At 36.3% G+C, this 22,107-nt stretch overlaps 1 protein-coding gene and 1 non-coding gene across 2 annotated transcripts; both read right to left on the bottom strand.

Moving 5' to 3' along the window:
* Positions 1 to 234: 234 nt before the first annotated feature.
* LOC145568717 (uncharacterized) lies at positions 235 to 6,554 on the bottom strand. Its single transcript, XM_081628163.1, has 4 exons — positions 6,440 to 6,554; positions 1,801 to 2,100; positions 1,508 to 1,621; positions 235 to 899 (listed from the first exon to the last, which is right to left on the bottom strand). The coding sequence occupies exons 2-3, from the start codon at positions 1,996 to 1,998 to the stop codon at positions 1,514 to 1,516; spliced, it is 306 nt and encodes a 101-aa protein (XP_081484289.1). The 5' UTR covers positions 1,999 to 2,100; positions 6,440 to 6,554; the 3' UTR covers positions 235 to 899; positions 1,508 to 1,513.
* Positions 6,555 to 20,143: 13,589 nt separating this feature from the next.
* On the bottom strand, positions 20,144 to 20,250 carry LOC145564535 (small nucleolar RNA R71). The gene has a single exon (XR_014094852.1). It is a non-coding gene; the product is annotated as a small nucleolar RNA R71 (small nucleolar RNA).
* Between the last annotated feature and the right edge of the window lie 1,857 nt (positions 20,251 to 22,107).

Raw genomic sequence — 22,107 nt, 5'->3', positions numbered from 1 at the left:
ATGTTTTTTGCGACGGATTAGCAACTACATACGAGACCAAATTTTTGCGACTACAAAACTAATTATTTGTGACAGATTAGCGACTACTGAGACTAATGATTTTGCAACTAACCAATTAGTCTCTAAACCAAATTTGCAGTCGCTAAATATTTGCGACTAACTATCAATATTTTAGACCATAATTAAGCGACGACCAATGTTAATCACAAAACAAAAAAGGTACCCACACATAAATTCAAATAACCAAAATGTTAATTTTATTCAAATATCCAAAATATCAATCAATTTTGTATCAATGTATTAAAAAACAATATTTAACTCATATGACTAATTGTTCCAAAAGTCACCTCCCATATAAAAAAAAGCTACTTCAAACAAGAATTAATGAGAATGTAAAAGACTAGTTGTTCATAAAATTACCACCAAGAAAATAAAAATCACTTAGTTGTATCACGAGAGCGGGTGACTGCAGGCGTAGGAGGCTTATAAGGACGGTAAACTTGTTTTACAAGTGATGCCATTTCCTGCAATATTTTTTGCATAGCTAATTTTTCCTTCTTCCATGTAGCTTTTTCGATCTCATGATTTTCGACGAATTCCTTAGCACATTTTAAGCTCTCTGCCGCTATTTTTTGGCTTTCTTCTACCTTGTTATGGTTTTCTTCCGCCTTCTTCTTTAGTTATTCAACTTGAGAACTTAATTGAGAAATCATGGAAGGTGTGGAAGATGATGCAGTAGATTGAGAAGTAGGATCACTCTTGAAATACATATGTGAAGCACTCCCTAAACCGTAGACTTTTCCTTTCTTTTGCCCACCTACAACCTCCAAGTAGACTTTGTCAGGGTTTATCTCAATTCCTTTGTTCTTATATTCCTCAAGTTTTTCCATATATTCTCCCTGCATTAAGATATGTATTAGTAACTATGATCTCAAATGTTAAAACTTAAATAAACTAAATACATTTAAAAAAAACAACTATAATAAAAATACAAGCAATGACTCGGGACATCGTCCGGGATAAAAACTTGTTTGGACTTCTAAAACACAATTTAATTTAATTGTTATCTTATAGTCTTTCATTTTGGACATCAGATCAGTACATAGCAGTAAAAACTTGCCTTTAGATACCATCTGATTTATTTAGATACCATCTGAGTTTGGTTACAAAGTGAAAAGTTAGGTGATGGTCTAAGCAAATGGTATTGATGGCAGTGAGGGTCCAAGCAGTTATTAGTAAAATAATTTATGTAAGTAGTTATTAGTAAAAATTTCGACAGAGTCTCCTTTGTAAATTGAAGAATTCCTTCCTATAGGGTATGGCTTCAAAATAAACCTGTTTCAATTCACATTATGCCATACCACATTAATCATATGATTAATGCCGGCAAATCATTCTCATCCTCCAACTCAATCACACAAACAAATAAACAATCCATTATATCTCCAAACATTAACTACCATATATCTTTTTGTAATCTTAGAAAAATATAGAAGTATACTCATACCATGACTTATTGAGACTTGTCACCCATCAATTCAACTTCATCATTGCCCACACAAACAGAATGAGTGCTCTCATAGACTTCAGCAGTTGGTAAAATTTCATCCTTTTTCTTTGCCTTGTATTAGAAGAAGTTGTTAGCACTTAAATAAAACAACAAAAAATAGGGGGACATAGACTGCATAGCAATTGTAATAAAGACCAGTTATAGTCATCTATATTAGTGGCTAAAAAGTTTCTACTTGCTTCAATCTTATATTAAAAATCATAAGTTTGCTGCTAAAATCATACACTTACCATTTTTTTAACCACTTGAGGAGTAGATACGCTACCTTGGCGATGGCCAGGGTCAAACTTCTCCTCTAATGTTTGGCCAGATAACCGATTATCTCTTGCTTGGTTAGAACGTTTCACAAAATCAGGATGCTTACTCTTATTTATGAATTCAGCTCGAACAGTGTCTGTCATGAAACTAACTTGCTTATGGAGAGCCATTTTGAAAACTTGGTTCAATGTACCCCTAAGTCGGTCCCCAGCTTTTTTGTCAAATTCTCTCCTAGCCTTAGCATCGAACTCAGGTCTCCAAGTATATGTACGCTGCACATAATTAACAAGTAAATTATTTTAACTCAAAATAGCATATTATACATTAATAATTTTATTTCTGATTTATTTAACATAAAGCAGCCCAACTTCAGATTGTTGTCTCTAACTTCAGACTGTTTTATCTAGGCATGATGTCCGGCAATTACACTACCATTGACAATTAAAACGTCTCCGGAGGAGGATCTGTCTTCGGATCTGTTCCAGTTAAATTTCTTTCTCTTTCAAGTGATCAATTCCTTTACTTTTGACATAATATTACGAATTCCTTCAATGTCACATTTTCTTCTTAGATTGTTGTTGATTTTGTATCATATTTGTTATTTTCAGGCAGTTGGAGATTCTGGTCATGTGTCGGTTAAATTTGCTGGTAAAGCTCTTCACCTACATTCCGTTTTGCAAATTTTAATTTGATGTCCGAATTATTACCAAATTGTTAACTATCTTTTATTATTCTTATGGTTGATGTCAGATTCAAATAAAAGTCCTAACAAATTGAGTAACCCAAGGACAAAACCTTCTGCCTCTTGGCTCCAATTACAGTACTAACCTTGTAACCTTATTCATTAATATGAGATTGGGTATGTGCTCACAATTTGCTACCTAGTTTGCTATTAGGCTAAAAAAATTTCCACTTTCATGTTATTCACTCACCTTTTTTGATTTGCAATCCTTAGGGGGAATTTCATTGAGATTAATAAATACTTTTGAGCTATTAGGAACCAATATTCATCTTTTTGTTGACTGCATTGTGTTGTAATTACATCTTCCTTTGGTTGAGTGCATAGTGAGGTTTTGTATTTGTGCTTCTATAGTTTTATGGGAGATTTCAACTATTGTCAACTCAGATTTTACGACTCTTAAAGCATTTCCAAGGATATAAGATTTGAATTTCATGGTAATTTACAAGGTTAAAACTTTTGAAGGTTTATACTGTATCATCTCATGAATCCTTCTCTTTAATATTTAAATCCCTATGTGCTGCTTTAAACCCTCATAGAGCTTTGACTTGACGGGGAAAAGGTTTATAAACTTTATATTACTCAACGATTCTATCTATAATATGTATCAAAGCAGATTTTATTTCATGATACAAGATGGATAATTTTTCAAAAGGGCTTATAAATTATTTGCCTATTTATTTCATTAGTACTTACTAAAAACAATTAAAAGAATACCCTGAACATAAAAGTTTTATGACCAACTTCTTGATTGCCATATCATTAGTAAACTTTTGTATGTAATGACTGTTAAATCATGAACTAAAGCTAAGAATACAAATACCTAAACAATTTGATTATAAGAATCTAATACTCAGGCCATGATAAACTATAAGGAAATCAACCAACACAATAACTAGAAATTGTGGCCGCAAATTGCAAGTTCAAGTGGGTCTATATCAATCCCAATAATATAAAAAATCATTCAACAATAATGCAAGTTACAAACATAGAAAATAACGCATATAAACAAAATAATAAATCAACATAAACTTGATAAATATCAACAATTATTTAATCACTAACCGACCAAATAACATACACAAAAGAAAATTAATTTATTTTCAAGTACACGAAAAATCAGAGCTAATCAGAAACTTACTAGAAGTCATGCACCAGCTCGATCAAGATCAATTAGCCTCTTGAGATCAATTTGACATTTCACATCCTGAAAATGAGAATTTACAAATTATAGTAATGAAATAATTGAAAGAACGACATTCAAAAGATAGATATAATACTCCCAAAAGACTACCATACGATGACTAGCATTATGATATCACTCCTGATAGAAAATTAATCAAACTCTCACACTTGATGATGTGATTGGATCTGGATTTTAAGTTCCACACATTACTTCTAATCTAAGCAATCCAGAAATTATCCTAATTCAATCTTGAATAAAACATTAAAGGTTTGAATGCCAACTCCAAACACTTGAATATAATTCACTAACAATTTTTTTATTTTATTATTGTATCAATTCTCTAGCCCTTGAATGAAATTAGAAATTTATTTATACTAATGATAAAATCATGGGCTTATTAACTAGCAAAACAGTTAAACAAGTGATAAAAAAAAAACAAGAGCATAACAGAAAGTTACTCAATAAGGCAAGTAATTAAGTCAGGGAGTCAATTTAGAATCAAGTGACTACTTATTCAATTCATGCCTTAAATTCTACATCATATCATCAATTTAACACTACTACGAGAAAAAAATATAACTTTATATGACACAACAACCATCGGATAATGATGCCACTCGCACAAAGTTTATGAGCAGCTCAATTAAGGGACCAATAATTCAATTAAGCCATGAAAGTAAAAAAAAGAACTAATTAAACAAAAGAGTAGTTCTGAACAAGAGAAACGTGACTTAAATAAGGTAAAACTCAGTTCATACAAAAGGATACATAAAAGTAAAGACAATAGAAGAAGGTAGGATAAAGATTCCCAGTAAATTCTTTTCTTTTCGGCAAAAATCTTATAAATTGGGGAAGTTGCCACCAAGTATTCAACCAAAGATTCCAAACATATGACTAAACAATAAATCTAGTAAACCTTAATTCTAATGCTCCTCACCAGGCAGTCTTAGTTTTTTGTCCTACATTGTATATGCCAAAATGGCAAGCGTCCAAAATAAAATAAACTCCAAACTATTTCATTTTAAGAACAATTTTATGAGCATATATCGTCAACCAAAAAAATAATCACACATCAACGATACAATAATATGAAAAAAGAACCCTCATACAACCCCTGATGCTTCGCTACCTGCATCTTTGCTCGAGGGTCCATATATTTGTATATGTTTACAAGATTGTCCATATGAGGAACATAGAAAATTTTTGCGAAACGAGAAAGAAGACATGTAATTAAAATACAGTCATATTTCAATACTTAGAGACACCAAAAACAGAATGATACTCAATACATTAGCAGCCTCCAGTAGCAGCCTCCAGGCTTATACCAAAAACATCCAATAACACAATAAGATTAATTTGGTGAAAATCATTTTGATTGATAATAAAATAAATGTAATTCAAATAAATCAAGTGTAATTTGATTCAATTGCTGAAATTCGATAGAGTTAATAGCCTAAAAAAATCGATTGAATAATTTGCCCTAAAATTATAACTTTGAAGTTTCTTTTAATCTACCTAATTTCGAATCAAAATACTGAAATTCGATGAATATATGATTGAATTATAACTACAATTTTTTGTTTAATTCGAATAATAAATATATACTGCAATTATATTAACAAACTCGATATCAAATTCCTAGAAAAAAGGAATAATTCAAAACTCACCTAGTTAGTCAGTGGTGGCGCAACGGTACAGTAGTGCAGTGGTGCTCCGGTTGGTGCGGCGGTGTGCTGGTGTGCCGATGGTTTCGGCGTACGTCAGTGGGCGCGGTGGTGGTTTCGGCGGTGCAAAGATTGACGGTTCTTTCAGAGTAAATGAGGGGAAAGTGAATATATATATATATATATATATATATATATATATATATATATATATATATATATTGAAAGAAGCGTGGGATATATTTCTCTTTATGAATAGATTAATTTGAGGTTAAAGTAATACTAATATCTAAAAAAAACTCTAGAGGTAACCGATTTGTGTTGAATTTGCGATTGTGATAACTTTCCACAAGTTAGGGAACGCCATCTTGCTGTTGTGATGTTCACTTGTCTCTGAACAATAGAGAATTTTTGGGTATGTTCACGCGTCTCTGAACAAAGAGCTTTTTGTAACTAACGTTTGTAAGCTAGTTGCAAACGCTTTGGTCAAAGTTTCTTTGACTTAATATTTGTAACTGGCGTTGGTAAGCTAGTTACAAACTTTTTAGTCAAAGTTTATTTGACTAAATATTTGTAAGTAACATTTATTTAGTTAGTTACTCATAAAACTTCAAACAATGATAAACCACATATTAGTAACTGACATTTACTACGCTAGTTACTAATGTCATGAAATTTGTAACTGACATTATCTTAGTCGGTTACTATTGATGCTTTCGTAACTAGCATAACATACGCCAGTTACAAATAACATTTTTTCTACTAGTGATACTTGTATATATTTTACAAATAATAGTTAAAAAAAGGGGTCGAAATAACTAGAAATGGGATTTTTACATTGAAAATCATTAGGTATTTTTGCATACTCAATCAATTTTGATTGATTTTTAATTAATTGACTTCAATTAGACTATGGAAACCAAATTAAAATCAATAATTGGACCAAAAAAATCAATGATAACCCTAAAATTCATAGTCGACAAATTACAATAAGCGAAAGGGTGGAAGGCATTTAAACTTACCTGGGAAGAGACGTGGTGGCGCAGCGGAGCTAAGGAAGATGAAGAACGACGGTGAGGGGCTGAGGGTTGATTCTCTAAAATTAACCCTTCTGCGAGTATCGAGTGATTAATTCTTTTTTTTTTCTTTTTTTTGTTGTGTTTCACAATTTAAATGATTAAGGATTTTTTTTTTAATTATTTTTTTATATTTTTTAGGAAGAGTATGATAGTTCTTGTTTTTTACGGTGAATAAGAGTATAAGACTGATTGATAATTCTTGTGTTTTTGGCGGCAATAACCTTTTTTTTCGTTTTTTTAGGAATAAGGGGTTTTTTTATTTTTTTTATTATACTAAGGGTTTTTTTTTTATTTCTTTTTAATAAATATTAAAAATAATAGTAGCGACTACCGTGTTAGTTGCAAATTATTACAAGAGCGTCGTAGATTAGCGACCGCATAGCAACTATTATAAATTCGGTTGCAAATTTTGTGACTACTCGTCTTTTTCTGTCGCAAAAATAATTTTTGCAACTGATTATTATAGTAGTCGCAAAAATCAGTCGCTAATTAACGACCGCATAGCAACTACTGCAAATTCGGTTGCAAAATTTGCGACTACTCGTCTTTTTCAGTCGCTAAAATTATTTTTGCAACTAATTATTATGGTAGTCGCAAAATTCCGTTGCTAATTCACCTTTTTCTTGTAGTGTAATGCACACTTTGACCATGTCTAAGAGAGCCTTGTATGCGCGTATTTTCCGTCATTTTTTTAAGGGGAGTAAGTCGGGTATTAATCCTCCAATTTAAACCACTTGATTGAACCCTATACTTGATTCCCAAAAATATACACCTTATGCACCCTAATATGCACCCTATTTTTGCTTTTTTCTTTTTCAAAACTCGTAAAGTCAAAGTCAATTTGAGTCAAGTCATTAAAACAAAAATGGTTTAATTTACAGCGCGTGGTCAAAAAAGGAAGGGCATTTGATCAAAGACAATCTTTTTATTCAAGTTCAGCTTTTCGACAAACCAATCGCTCGAAAAAGGAAAGCTAAGAAGATAATGGCAACTCAAGAGGAAGTTAATGAGCTCTGGAACCAATTGATTACTATGACTGAGGCGTTAAAGGTTTTAACCCTCAAAATCGATGATCCTGTAAAGCAACAACAAATGGACCTCATGCAAGAAAGTTTGAGCAAGTTGTCTAGTGACTACAAGTTTCAAGGAATTAGCTCACAAGGGGTCTTGGTGGACAAGGATCTTCTTCCGCAGAAGTTCAATGACAACGACATCCCGAAATTCAAAGCGACTAACAACCCTTACTTTTACCTAAGAGCTTTCGAAACAATAATGAGCATTAAGGGTATTGACAAGAAGGTGTTTCCCTCTTTGTTTTCTTTATCTCTTGAAACCGTTTTCCAAAAATAGTTCTTCTCTCTTGAGAAAGAAAGAACCTCTACTTGGGAGTCCATAGTAAACGCTTTCATTGATAGGTACAAGTGCAACATTCAAGTTGAAACTGACTATAGGGAACTTGAAATTCTCAAGCAGAAGGAGAATGAAGGTTTCACTTCTTTCTTCAACAAATGGAGAGAAACCTCTGCTAAGATGATTGAAGTACCAAGTGAGAAAGAATTTGTGAGGTTGTTCATCAAGAACCTTCAAGAGAAGTACTCCAAGCATCTTAAATACCAGAATAATCTCCATACCTTCAAGGCCGTCTATGACATCGGAATTAATATTGAAAACGACCTGGCTAAGCTGAAAGCGGCTAACAGTAACTCCAACAGTGACTGGAAAGGCAAGAAGAACGACAATCCTTATTCTTCCAAAACCACCCACTCAAACAATGTTAGCACCTTTAATTTAAGTGAAGTCCTTGCTATGAATAATCAAGGACAAAAGAAACCATTTAGGAGGAACTTTACTCCTATAGGTATGAGTTATGACACCGCATTTGACCGACTAAATGCAAAAGGTCTTATAACTCCTATTGGACCATTTGAAGACCCACCGGTTGAGAAGAGGACAACTAACTAGAACCCCAATGCACATTGCAAATATCACCATGGTAGGGGTCATCTTACTTAAAATTGTTGGAAGCTTAAGGAAGCTATCCAAGATTTAATAATAACAACAAATTGTCATTGCCTCCTGCCAGTAAGAAGCCGAGCATTGACAATGCACCTCTCGCTCATTCCTTGGCCATCTTTGATGAAGAAAATGAGGTTGATCCCTCATCTCTCATCAAGCCTATTAAAGAAATCCATGCTATCGAAGAAGAGGAGGAGATCTTTTTTGATGCCATGGATGACTTTCCCGAACTAGCAAGTAAAGAGGATGTACGGTTGCTTACATTGTCCATGTGGGAGGGATCAATCTTTCTACGTGAAGCTCTCGAAGTCGCGAAGAAACAATTAGAGGAGCTTCAGAAAAAGTGTGACAAGGTTCCACCCACGAAGAAGAAACCCTTCTCTCTACAAGTAATTGACAGACCCAAGAAGAGTAATAGACTCCATACTCCAATTGGGATTCCTTACGCTAAAATGTTCAAAATTCTCTCCGAGAGTGGCAAGATCAAACCTCTCGAACTGAGACCATTCGAATCGCTAAAAAGGACAGATATGTTCTACTATCAATACCATCAATCAGGAGGTCACACTATTGAAAACTGTTTTAAATTTAAAGATTTAATTCAGAAAATGATTGATGATAAAAAGCTAGTCCAAATCCCACAGGAGGAAGATATTAGCATCAATGGGGTTTAGGACAGCGATGATGAAGACGTCTATCTTAAAGATATGGAAGAACCTCCACTTTCAGTCATATACCCAATAAGCGATTTTTGGGATGAAGAAGATTCATCTATAGATGTCGTCACAAGGTCAGGGAGAATGCAACCTCCCATCTCAACACAGCCTATACCGACTATGCAGCAAGTTTCCATACCTATCATAGAAGACAATGATATTGTCAAACAGTTCAAGAAAACCAAGGTTGAGATGAACGTATGGAAGCTTCTAGCAACATCTCGAGAGCATAGGTTGGCAGTGATGAATGCTTTGGATAAGATAGGGATAGATTCTGACACCACTCCTGAGGGGTTGGCTAACTTCCTTACGAGTGATCTCCCTAGTCCTATCAACTTGATCACCTTTTCCGACAAAGATTTACCTCTAGAAGGTGACAAGCATTATAAGGCACTCAATCTCACAGTAGTTTGCAAGAGGATGAACGTCCCTATGACTCTTGTAGACAATGGATCGGCATATAATGTCTGTCCACTTAGAACTGCGAGGATGCTAGGCATAAGGGATGAAGACTTATCCCCGTCAACGCAAGGAATAAGAGCTTATGACAACACTCGTCGTCAAGCTCTTGGCAAGATTACCATGAATATAACGGCGGGAGCGATAGAACATGCTACTACATTTCAAGTAGTAGATATCAAAGCTTCATTCAATTTATTGTTTGGACGCCCTTGGCTTCATGACCTAAAGGTCGTCCCTTCATCTCTCCACCAACAGGTAAAGGCCATAGTTGGAGGAATTCCTATTACAATCGACGCTTCACCCATGAGGATTAAAGCTATAGAAAATCCAATCATTAATGTGGAGCACGATGAAGACGATGAAGATTTGTGGGGCTTTAATGAAGAGGTCTCTTTAATCGAGGAAGATGAAAGGACCCCTCTCTGCCACGACCCCCACTCCAATATGACAATAAACGCTATCTTGAAGAAACAAGGGCATTTTCCTGGAATGACACTAGGAAAGAAGAAAGGAATAGCAAAACCACCGGAATTGCCTAGCCTCCCTAAGTTAGACACTTTTGGACTTGGTTTCAAACTGACTCGGGAATATCTCAAGCGAGCCCAGGAAAATTCTAAGGCACGAATGAACGCTTGCATCCAAAAGAAAGCAATCTCAATGGATCAGTATCCTCTTACTCTCAATGGACAATTCATAAAAGAAGGAGAGGACTATCCATGCTACGAATTTCCCGAGCCTTTTGTTGTAAATGGCATAAGGCAACCGGGATTCGAAATTTTCCTAGATTTTTATTTTCTAGATGAAATCCTAACTCCTATCCACAAGGAGAAAGCACCCCCATGCTTTGACTTTAATGTCATGGAATTACTATTTGGGCGAGAAAAAGATGAGACGAAGTACATAGAGGATAACTCCTCGCTCATCCAAACGGTCTTACAAAGAGAAAGCTTTGACCCCTCAAATCTCATCACTCCAGCAGAAGGATCACTACAAGGATGGCGCAAGACAGTCAAGGTGACTACTCCAAGCGGAAGGAGAATCTCCATAACGCAGGGCAAGGACCGATGTTCGAAGAGTCGTCTGAGTCAAATCAGAATCGGAGTCTTTTCCTGTAGAGTCATCTAAATCCTTAGTTGTAGCACCCCCTTCTTCTATCTCTTCCCCTAGGATAGTTAGCAATCAAGTCCCTGAGGACATATCTCTTTTTTATGTAATGATTTCTGAGTTTAATAATATGTCTTCTTCCTCTTACTCTTCGTGCTTTTCTATAACCCAAGATGACGAGCATTGCTTAACTAACAATGAAAATGACAAAGAAATTATTAAAGCAATGGAAACACTTGAAAAGAAAATATCGATAATCGAGGAAACTGAGACGGTTGATATCTCAAATGATTCAACCATTAAAAGAGAAGTTAAAATCGGGTCAACACTTAATGAACAAGAAAGAACCGATTTAATCAATCTACTTAAAGAATTTATCGATGTATTTGCTTGGTCATATGAAGATATTCAAGGTATTAATAGAGAAATAGCTCAACACACTATACCGCTAATTCCAGGAATGAAACCTGTAAAACAAAAGTTGTGTCGAATGAAACCCAACGTAGCTCTTAAAATAAAAGAAGAAGTTCAAAAAAATTAACTGCAGGTTTCATCAGGGTATCCAAATACCCCAAATGGGTGGCCAACGTCGTCCTAGTCCCGAAAAAGGATGGAAGGGTAAGAATGTGTGTCGACTATCGAGATCTAAATTAGGCAAGTCCATAGGATGACTTCCCTTTACCACACATCGATATTTTGGTAGATAATACATCGAATCATGCACTTCTCTCGTTCATGGAGGGATACGCTGGATACAATCAAATTCTCATGGTAGAAGAAGACATGGAGAAAACAACCTTCATAACACCATGGGGTACTTACTGCTACACGGTAATGCCATTCGGGTTGAAAAACGCGGGTGCTACTTACCAACGAGCAGCGACTGCCTTGCTCTATGACATGATGCACAAAGAAGTTGAAGTATATGTGGACGATATGATTGTGAAATCAAAGATCGCCCAGGCCATCAAGTAGCCTTGAGAAAATTCTTTGAAAGGCTAAGAAAACACAACATGAGGTTGAATCCATCTAAGTGTGCTTTTGGAGTCACCTCAGGCAATCTTTTGGGTTATGTCATAATTTCTAGAGGAATAGAGATATACCCAAGCAAGATCAAGGCAATCATGTCAATGCCACCGCCCAAAACCGAGAAGCAAATTCAAGGATTTATTGGCCGGTTGCAATACATAAGCAGGTTCATATCAAAATTGACAACAATCTGTGAACCAATATTCAAGAAGCTTAAAAAGAATGTACCAGTAATATGGGATGATGAGTGTCAAAAAGCCTTTGAAAAGATCAAAGCCTATCTCGCAAATCCTCCCATATTAGCACCAACACTTCCAGGAATACCTCTTAGGTTGTACTTAACAGTCACCAAAGAAACAATGGGAGCCATGCTTGCACAATAAGTAGAAGATAAAGAAAATGCAATCTACTATCTAAGTAGAAAGATGCTCGGGTATGAAGTACGCTATACACCACTTGAGAAATTGTGCCTCGCATTAGTGTGGGCCACAACCAAGTTAAGACATTCCATGCTCGTGCATACAGTCCTTGTAGTTTCCCGAATGGATCCACTCGAGTATTTATTCGAGAAGTCTACACTCAATGGACGCATATCAAGATGGATAGTCAACTTAGCCCAGTTCGAAGCAAGATTCATGCCTCAAAAAGCTTTCAAAGGATATGTGGTTTCAAATTTTCTAGTGGACTTTCCAATAGAAGATTCAATGCCAATACACGACAATGAATTTCCAGACGAAGACTAGATGGTCACAGAAGATGATACTTGGACCTTATACTTTGATGGAGCCTCAAACCAAAAGGGATATGGCGTTGGAGTATTACTAGTATCACCTAAATAAGAGCATGTTCCAATTTCCATAAAGCTAGATTTCGACGTTACCAACAACGCTGCTGAATACGAAGCATGCGTGGTAGGCCTTGAAACATCTTTGGCATTGGGAGTGAAGAAATTACGAATATTCGAAGACTCTTCATTGATCATCAACCAGATTTCTAAAAGATGGAAAGTAAGGAGCGAAAGTCTAGCCCCTTACCAAACTTATCTGGAAACTCTCACTAATTAGTTAGAAAAGGTAGAATACACGTATCTACCTAGAGAGGAAAATCAATTTGTTGATGCCTTGGCAAGACTAGCCTCGATGGTTAGGATTCCTACGGAAATCGAGCAAATGCCTCTAACTGTAGAAAAAAGGCATAAACCGGCTTATATTCAAGCTATAGAAGATCTTGAAGTGATCCAAGATGAAGAAGAAGAAGAAGAAGAAGAAGAAGAACCGTGGTACACGTATATACTTAATTATGTCACCAAAAGAGAATACCCGCCTCATGCTGATAAAAGAGCAAAACGAGCATTAAGACTTTTGGCTTCCTAATACATACTCATAGACAACGAGTGACATAAAAGGGTACCTAACGGTCATGCTCTTTTATGTATAGGGAAAAAGGACGCTCAAAGAGCAATGAGGATAGTCCACGAAGGCATTTGTGGAACTCACGTAGTAAATGGCAAAATGCTAGTTCAAAAGATAATGCGAGAAGGATATTATTGGACTACCATGAATCGGGATTGTCATCAATATGTAAAAAGATGCCCTAAGTGCCAAATTTACGCCAATTTACAACATGTTCCTCCATCTCTACTCTACACCTACACTTCACCATGGCCATTCTTTACATGGGGATTCGACATTATTGGTAAAATCACTCCCCCAGGAACAGGAGGTCATGAATACATCCTAGTAGCAATTGATTACTTCACAAAGTGGGTCGAAGCACAATCATATGCTAAACTCACTGCAAAACATTTAGCACTCTTTATCGAAAGAAATATTATTTGCCGATATGGAGTCCCACATGAAATGATAAGTGACAATGGAACTCACTTTCAAGCTGAGTGTGAAGAATTGTTACAAAAATATGGCATTCAACACCATCATTCTTCTCCTTATTGACCTCAAGAAAACGGAGCAGTTGAAGCGGCTAATAAAAATCTAAAGACTATCATCGAGAAAAAGACAGAAAATTACAAGGATTGGCTTGACAAACTCCATTTCGCACCGTGGGGTTATCGCACGTCAATTCGCACATCAACAGGAAATACGCCATTCTCCTTGGTTTATGGAATGGATATCGTACAACCTGTAGATCTAGAGATACCATATCTACGCATTGCATTAGAAAGCAAACTCGATGAAGTTGAATGGACTAGGGCGAGATATGAGGAGCTAATTCTACTTGATGAAAAACGACTAGAAGCTCTACATCATACTCAATGCTATCAAGCTCGTATGGCTTGGCATTTTAATAAGAAGGTCAAGACAAGAAACATCAAAGTAGGAGACTTGGTGTTAAAAGCATTAAGGAAGAATGTTTTAGATCCAAGGGGTAAATTTAGGCCTAATTGGTCTGGACCCTATATTGTCAAAACAATCCTATCAGGAGGTGCAGCAAAATTAACTGATATGGATGGCAATGAGTTCTGGAACATGACAAATCTTGACTAACTTAAAAAAATACTACCCATAATTACTTGAGTAGGATACTCAAGAGAGCTACGTTTCTCCTGATTCCTTAAGAAAGGATACGTAGGCAACCCTCTACGGGTGCGGCCACTTTACTTTTTTGCAAACCTCGCATCCCAGATTTTAAAAAAAATTCGACAGAAATTCGACGAAGCACCGGCGTCACAGAAAAAGTTTCGTCGCCAACCGATTAACCTTAGCGCTAGACGACGGTGTTTATCGTTTACCGCCAGACTGTTGCAGCAGGCGCTAGTCGTGAAGAAGCGGCGCCATTTTTCTGGGGAGCAATTGGGAATATTTCGGTGATTTTTGGAAAATTTTCGACTTTCGTACTCGAAAATGCTTCTGGAAAATTAAATTTTCGTTGCTTTAATAAATTAAATTTAAAGGAAATTATTTAATTAAAAAGCTGAAATTTCATTAATAAAATAAACTAACAAATTACATTATTGATGGAATTTAAATAAAACAAATTAACTTTAAATTTAAAACTAAGTCTAATAATTGAAAGTTAAGCAATGCTTTAATCTTTCTTCTCTTTCTTTTCTCTCTTCCAATTTTTGTCTGCATCCTCTTCATCATCCATGACTTTAGCTAGTAGGCATCCTTTAGAGGACCTATATTCAATTTTGGAGTAAATAGTTTCTCCCTTAACTAGGACTCCATGTTTCTTCTCTACCCAACCCTTCTTCTCTGTAGTATCAGCTTTTCTTTTCCCTTTATCCTTTGTAGAGCTCTTCTTCTTAGGCATCGTAGGTGTTTTGAATTCAACCTTTTCACCCAAGCGTTCCTTAACGGGAATCACTTTGTCACCTAGACGACTCTTCACATCAGTTTTACTCTGATTTTTCTTCATATCCTTTGAAGGTTTCTTGAGAAGCCACCTTTTCACATCATTGGGCAAGGAAGGAGGAACCTTTTGGGTAATCACTTCCCATAAAGGTCTAGCGCTCCAGTAAGCATCAAATTTTTCTACTTCTTGAGAAACAGGGAATTCATAGGGACGACGAAGATCCCCAGAAGGAATTGTTTGAAGTAGGTCGTACTGTCTTTTTACCCTGCAGGGATAATAAAAAGTCATCTTGGTTAAGCTTGGAAGACGACAGAAGGGTTGCTTGTTGACACCAACCATCATCTCTATTTTCCAACAAGGGATGATCCACTTAATGGCAAAGTTGCAAGAGGCAAAGACCTTCTTCCACTCATGGCGCCCCATCTTAGAGAAGCGTTTCTTTCTTCTCACAAAGAAATTTGGAGTGTATTTTTCAACATTGTCGGGTGGACTAATTTATTCTAGTCCCTTCATTAGCCACATCTGTTAAAAAAAATCAATGCAAATAAATTAATATTACTATACAAAAATATGTTTTTGATTTATGTAATTAAAAATATTATTTTTCTACCTGTAATAAAATTGGAGAGCCCCGAAAAGGTGCTTTTGGATTTCTCTTCAATTCATCAAGACTAAGCATAGTCTCTCCAACAATTAGTGGCATTGGATTTCTCCCAGATTCAATTTGCTCCAAAATAGTTAATATAATTGCTTGACCCTCATTAGTTCTACCACTAGTGAGAAGATATTGGTTAAGCATGCAAAAGAGAAAAGCCCTTCTTCTATAAACATGAAAAGACTCAGAATAAGGTCTATCAAAATAATGGCGAGCAAATTCTTTCAAATTAACTATGCTACCATCTACTATATTTGTTTGATCTTCTTAAATTAAAGAACGCTCAAAATGCTTATAATAATATTCATTTATTCTAGGGATGACTACAAGATCTAATGCAGGGAAGCCTAAGATAGCACCGAATTCTTCCGGCAAATGGCTAATTTCATCACACCCTAGCCTAAAACAATGAGTATCCACATCCCAATATTCTAAGGCGGTATGAATGAAGTTTATATCCAGATCTACCCCCTTGACACCATAAATACCCCCCATATGAAAAAAGTCTAATTCTTTTCTCTCCTTGGTAGTTAAAGACCGACACCATTCATGAGTGAAGTTGGTAAAACTCTTAGTGATTAAAGACATGATTATTTATTTTTTTTCCAAAAGCTAAGACTATATTTAATCTGTTGAAATTAGGAAAAAAATCGACTGATCAGGGGGCTATTTATACACAACATCGGCACAGTTTCAATCCGGAAAGAATTCGGAGTCATTGCTCATCAGCGCCAGACGCCAGACTCTGGCGCCGCCAGAGCCTGGCACCAAGCGCCAAGAATTAGCATCTGGCGCTAACGCAAAACGCGTGGCGCCAGGTGGCGCTGACGTTTCTTATCATACGAGCTTTTTAAAAAATCGCGTTTTTCTGGCTGATTCGAGTCTGAACAATGACTTTACGATTTTCTTTATCCTTTTTTATATTAATTTTATTTTTTGGATTTTATTTAGACTTAATTTTTAAGTTTTTTTTGTAAATCCAATATTTTTATTTTTCATTTTCTTTTTTTGGGGGAGAAAGTCGGCTCCATCAATAATAAAAATGACGGAATTTTTGCGCAAAATTATTAATTATCGTAATTCTTTGCACACATAAATATACACATAAAAATGAAAAAATAATAAATAAATAAACTCATAGTGGTATGTATAAACAAATATGTCTAATAAATCAGTCTAGTAAAGGCAAAGTTCTATACAAGTCAAAAATTAAAAAATAAACTCAGACATAAACTACGGCGCCGGAGGACGCAGATGATGAGAGACGCCCATCATATTGTAAAACTGCTTAGTACGAGGAGTAACCTCTCCTCAAGCTCCACCTCCAGTCTCCTCGGAAGGTTGAAAACACAGCTCAGGACCCGTCCACCCAAGATCACCCTGAGGCTGAGGCTGCGGAGTCTGTTGCGATGACGAGCCGACCTCGTACATCCCACCACCTCTAAGATCTAACTAATTTGATTCGAGGATTAAGGGCTCAGTTCATCAGAGTACTAATTTAATTACAAGTCCAATACCGGATATCAAGACAAAGGATATTGGGTCAATTCGTATGAAGCCCAATTTATAACCCAAGAAGCATACTTGTTGCTGCCAACTTAGGCGAAATTGACGGGCCCGATCGGATGGACTAATGGCCCGATCGGGCGAGTGTTTGTTGCATTAAGTCGGTTTGGCGGTTTGCTATATAAGTCGAAGTTCGAAACAACCAGGGAGAGTTTTTTAGATTTTTTCTTTGTTTTCTTTTACGGAGCTTTTAGGATAGTTTTAGGAGAAAAACTTTTAATTGTTTTCTTGAGTATTAGTTGACTTTAGGATTAGTTCACGCAGCTTTCTTTTTTTTTTTCTTCTTATTTTTAAGCTTTGATTATTAGCTCTAAAGTTTTGTGTAGGGAATTAAGATTATTACGTTCTTATTAGTTATTACGTTCCTTCAAGTTGCTCGTTGAATGTTTTTATTTAAACTTAATTATTATTGCTTTTGTTTCTTTCATACTAGTTTTATTATTATTGTTTTGAGTATGTTTTTTTTAATTGCTTTGTTTAGTTTAGTTTTAATTATGCACGAGTAGTTTATTCTAGGGTTGTGGGGATCCATAAATAATATGAAGAGGTAATTTATTGTTGTTGATTGTCAATGTTAGATTAATTTCCTATTGATTGATTTAATGCTCTGTGACTAGATTAGGCCTGATCTTTTATGCATGAGTTTGACAATATTGATTCGAGATTCGAGAGATGAGAATTGATATTTAGGTCTAGTTTCAATAGGCAGGTTAATTTATAAATGGTTAAGTCGAGATTCGAGAGATGAGATTTAATACCGGTAGATTAATTATGTGATTGTAATACGTAGCGAAAGCCCTTTATGATTTGATTAATTGATGCATTAATGATTGATTATTATGTTTTACCCTGGAATATTATTTATTGGTGAACCTATGCCCTAGGTCTTTTATTCATTGTTTCTCCTCCTACTTTTATTCTTTTCCACTTTTACTCTTAGTAGTTTAATTTCCCTTCGATAATAATAATTTGTTACTCTATAATTTAGATTATATTAATTAATTAGGAATAAAAAGACTTGTTCCCTGTGGATTCGACCCTACTTCCCTATCTATTTTAGTTAGTGGTTTTAGGAATTACTTTTGATTAGGTGATACGACTTTAGCCTGTCAAAATTTGGCGTCGTTGCCGGAGAGACGGTTTTATTTTTATTTCTGATTAATTTTTGGAAAAATTAGAAAAAATAATCCCAACTTTCTTCAATTTTGGTACAATAATCCCAACTTTGGATTATTCTGGAATAATCCGAACTTTGGGGGTATTCTTTTTCTTCAGTCCTTATGACCGGTTACCTGTTGAGAAGGTTAATTTTTTTTTTTTATGATTTTTAAAAGCCACGTGTCAGCACATGATTAATCCAAAATAAAAAAAAAATATTGAAAATTTTTAAAAAAAAAAAAAAAAAAAAAAACATAAACCCAACCGCCCCTTCCCCCTTAAACCACCAGCCCCCCACCCAAACCACCCACTCCACCAGCCCCTCCCCCACCCCTTTCACATGCTCACACCCGAAAACACCCCCCACGCAGCCAGAAAACCGCCCCACCCCCCGATTACCACTCTCCACCCGCCGAAACCCTCCCCTTCTCACACCAACCAAACCCAAACCTTGACTGACGCCGGCCACCCTATCTCTGAAGCTTGACGCCGGCCGTTACGGCGTCGCTTCCCCCACCCCCTCTTTTCCCCACGACGGTAACCACAACCCCCTTCCAATCTTTCGAAACCGCAGCCCCCTTGGCCTTCCATACCCTGAAACCACCTAAACGAAAACGGGAAGCCACCCTAACCCCCACCTAGGACTAATTGGTGGCAATTTTTGCGGTTGGGAGTTGGTTGGCGGTGGCGTGCTGCTGTGTGATGCGATTGCGAGTTAGCTAGGGTGGCGATTTGGGGTTTTTGAGAGTGGAAGAGGGGTTTTCTTGGTGGTTGTGTGGGGGAATGAGAGGGGTTTCAGGGATAGGGGAAACTGGCGACGCTAGGGGTGGGGTGAGGGCGGTGGTCCGGCGAAGGAGTGGTGGAGGGATGGGCAGCAGGGGTGGGGCCGTGAGGGAAGTGGCTGGTTTTTTGTTTTTTTTTTAATTTTTTTTTTGGACCAATCAGGACTTGACACGTGTCAAGTGACCTGATATAATAGGTCATTGACTTTCATTGACCGGTTTGGGATTGAAGAAAGTAAATAACCCCCAAAGTTCGGATTATTCCAGAATAATCCAAAGTTGGGATTATTGTGCAAAAATTGATGAAAGTTGGGATTATTTTTTCTAACTTTTCCTTAATTTTTTAGTCTAGATTATTTTTATTTTTATTTTTTCGTCTCATAGAACGTAAGTTCTTTGGGACGGTTTCTCATATTTATTTGTTTAGTACAATCAAGAATCAGAGATGACTATACCACCACCACCTCCTCCTGTTCACAAGCTTAGTGATTATTCGCAGCCATCCCTGACAGATTTTCCACATCTTGCTCCCACACCTAATCTCGATGGAGTGCAATTCGAGATCAAGCCCCAGTTTATCACAATGATCGAAAGAAAGCAATTTAGTGGAGTTAAGGGTGAAGACCCTAATCTTCACATTGAAGATTTCTGTCAGTATTGCAATACTATTAGGCAAGTTGGGGTCACACAAGACCAAATCAGGGAGTTTCTTTTTCCCTTTTCTTTATGTGGTAAAGCTAAATTGTGGTATAATGGATTGAATAGAACTACACTTGGTATTACTGACTGGGAAACTCTTGCTTTGAATTTCTATAATAAATATTACCCTGCAGAGAGGACAGCTTTGTTAAGGAGTGCAATCCAAAATTTTGCCCAAGAAGCTGATGAGAGTTTATATGAAGCTTGGGAAAGATTTAAGGATTTGCAGAGAGAATGTCCCCATCATAAACTATCACAGTGGCAGATAATCCAAGCCTTCTACAATGGGCTTGGATATAATTCAAGAATGATTTTGGACTCTGCAGCTAACGGAAGATTTATAAATTTGGATGAGAATATAGAGAGCAATGTTGTCGAAGAGATGGCTATTCATAATTCCCAATATGGGAATCCCAGAGGGTTTGCAAACAACAGAAAACACCAAGTCGATTCTATATTCTTTTTGCAGACACAATTGACTTCTATTAGCCAGAAACTAGACAATATTAATAATTCTAGTTCATCTTCTGTTGCTAATGTTTCTGCTATTGGTACTAACTCTACAATATTTTGTGAAAATTGTGGTCTTGTAGGTCATTGGGCACATGACTGTAGGAGTTCAATTGAGAAGATTAATGCTTTTCAAACCTATAAGCAAATTAGTCCATACTCTAACACCTACAATACAGGGTTGAAAAATAACCAAAATATGTCGTACAATAGTACGAATGTGCTTAACCTTCCACCAGAGGTACAACAACCACAACAGAGGTACTACCAACCTCCACATCAGAGACCACAACAGGTTGTTACTCCTCCATTTGATTCTGACCTATCAGAAATCAAAACGATGTTAGCCAATATGCAGAAGCAGATGCAGAGTAGAGCTGCGCAAATTGACTCATTAATAGCACATAATAAAATAATAGATACTCATATTGCGCAAATTTCCTCTACTCTGCAAACTCGCCAGCAGGGAGCCCTACCATTACAGCCAGTACAAACAATAGAATACGCAAATGCAATTACTCTGAGGAGTGGTTCACACTATGATGGGCCTCCTATGCCCAAAAATGATGAACTTGCTACAACAAAAATTGCTAATCTTGATTCTGTTAAACCAAACAATGTTTTTACTAGCCTTGCAGGGCTACTGGGTAAAACTAACTTTTCATATAATTCTTTGCAGGGTAAACCCCAGGATAATAGTTGAGATGTGCAGGGTCTTGCTATAAAACTTCCATTCCCTAATAGACATTTAAAGAGTAAGTTGGATAAGCAATTTGGTAAGTTTCTGGAGGTTGTGAAAAATTTGCAGGTAACAATTCCTTTCACAGAATTAATTACTCAAGTTCCTGCATATTCTAAATTTATGAAAGAAACTTTGACTAGAAAAAAATCTATTAGTGAGGTAGAGACTGTTGCTTTTACTGCAGAATAAATCTCCACCTAAACTAAAAGATCCGGGAAGTTTTTCTATTCCATGTCATATTGGTAATCTGATGATTGAAAAAGCATTATGTGATTTGGGTGCTAGTGTAAGTGTTATGCCATTATCTGTGAGCTCTAAAGTAAATATGGGTAAATTAAAAGCTACCAATATTTTTCTGCAAATGGCCGATCGTTCTCTGAAATACCCTTTAGGTGTTTTAGAGGATGTTCCTGTTAGAGTAGGTAAATTTTATATACCTGTTGATTTTATTGTTCTTGATATGGAGGAATATTTGCAAATTCCGATTATTTTGGGTAGACCATTCCTTCATACTGTAGGAGCAATAATAGATGTCAAAAGTGGTAAACTTACATTATGTGTAGGGGATGATAATATCACTTTTGGATCTTGTTTTTATCCAATTTATAGAAGAATTGGATGATGATGCTGATTCTGCTCTTGCTAGGAAAAAGAAGAAGGGGAAGGGCATTCAATCTGATGGACTTTCACAGGATGGGCCGTCTTCTTCCAAAAATGGGTTTGGGCCTGTACTCTCATTTGATTTTGAAGCTTGCATTTCTATTACTTACACAGGTGATGGGCTTGCGGTGGTTGACCCTTCTCAACCACCTCTAGCTCAGTGATTGGGCTCCTTTGGAATTGTCGGGGTATTAAAA

This window comes from Chenopodium album, chromosome 1 (genome assembly GCF_948465745.1).
Source record: "Chenopodium album chromosome 1, dcCheAlbu1.1, whole genome shotgun sequence".
Taxonomy (NCBI): Eukaryota; Viridiplantae; Streptophyta; class Magnoliopsida; order Caryophyllales; family Amaranthaceae; genus Chenopodium; species Chenopodium album.
The sequence above is the reverse complement of the archived record's forward strand: the minus strand, read 5'-3'. Positions and strand labels throughout refer to the sequence as shown.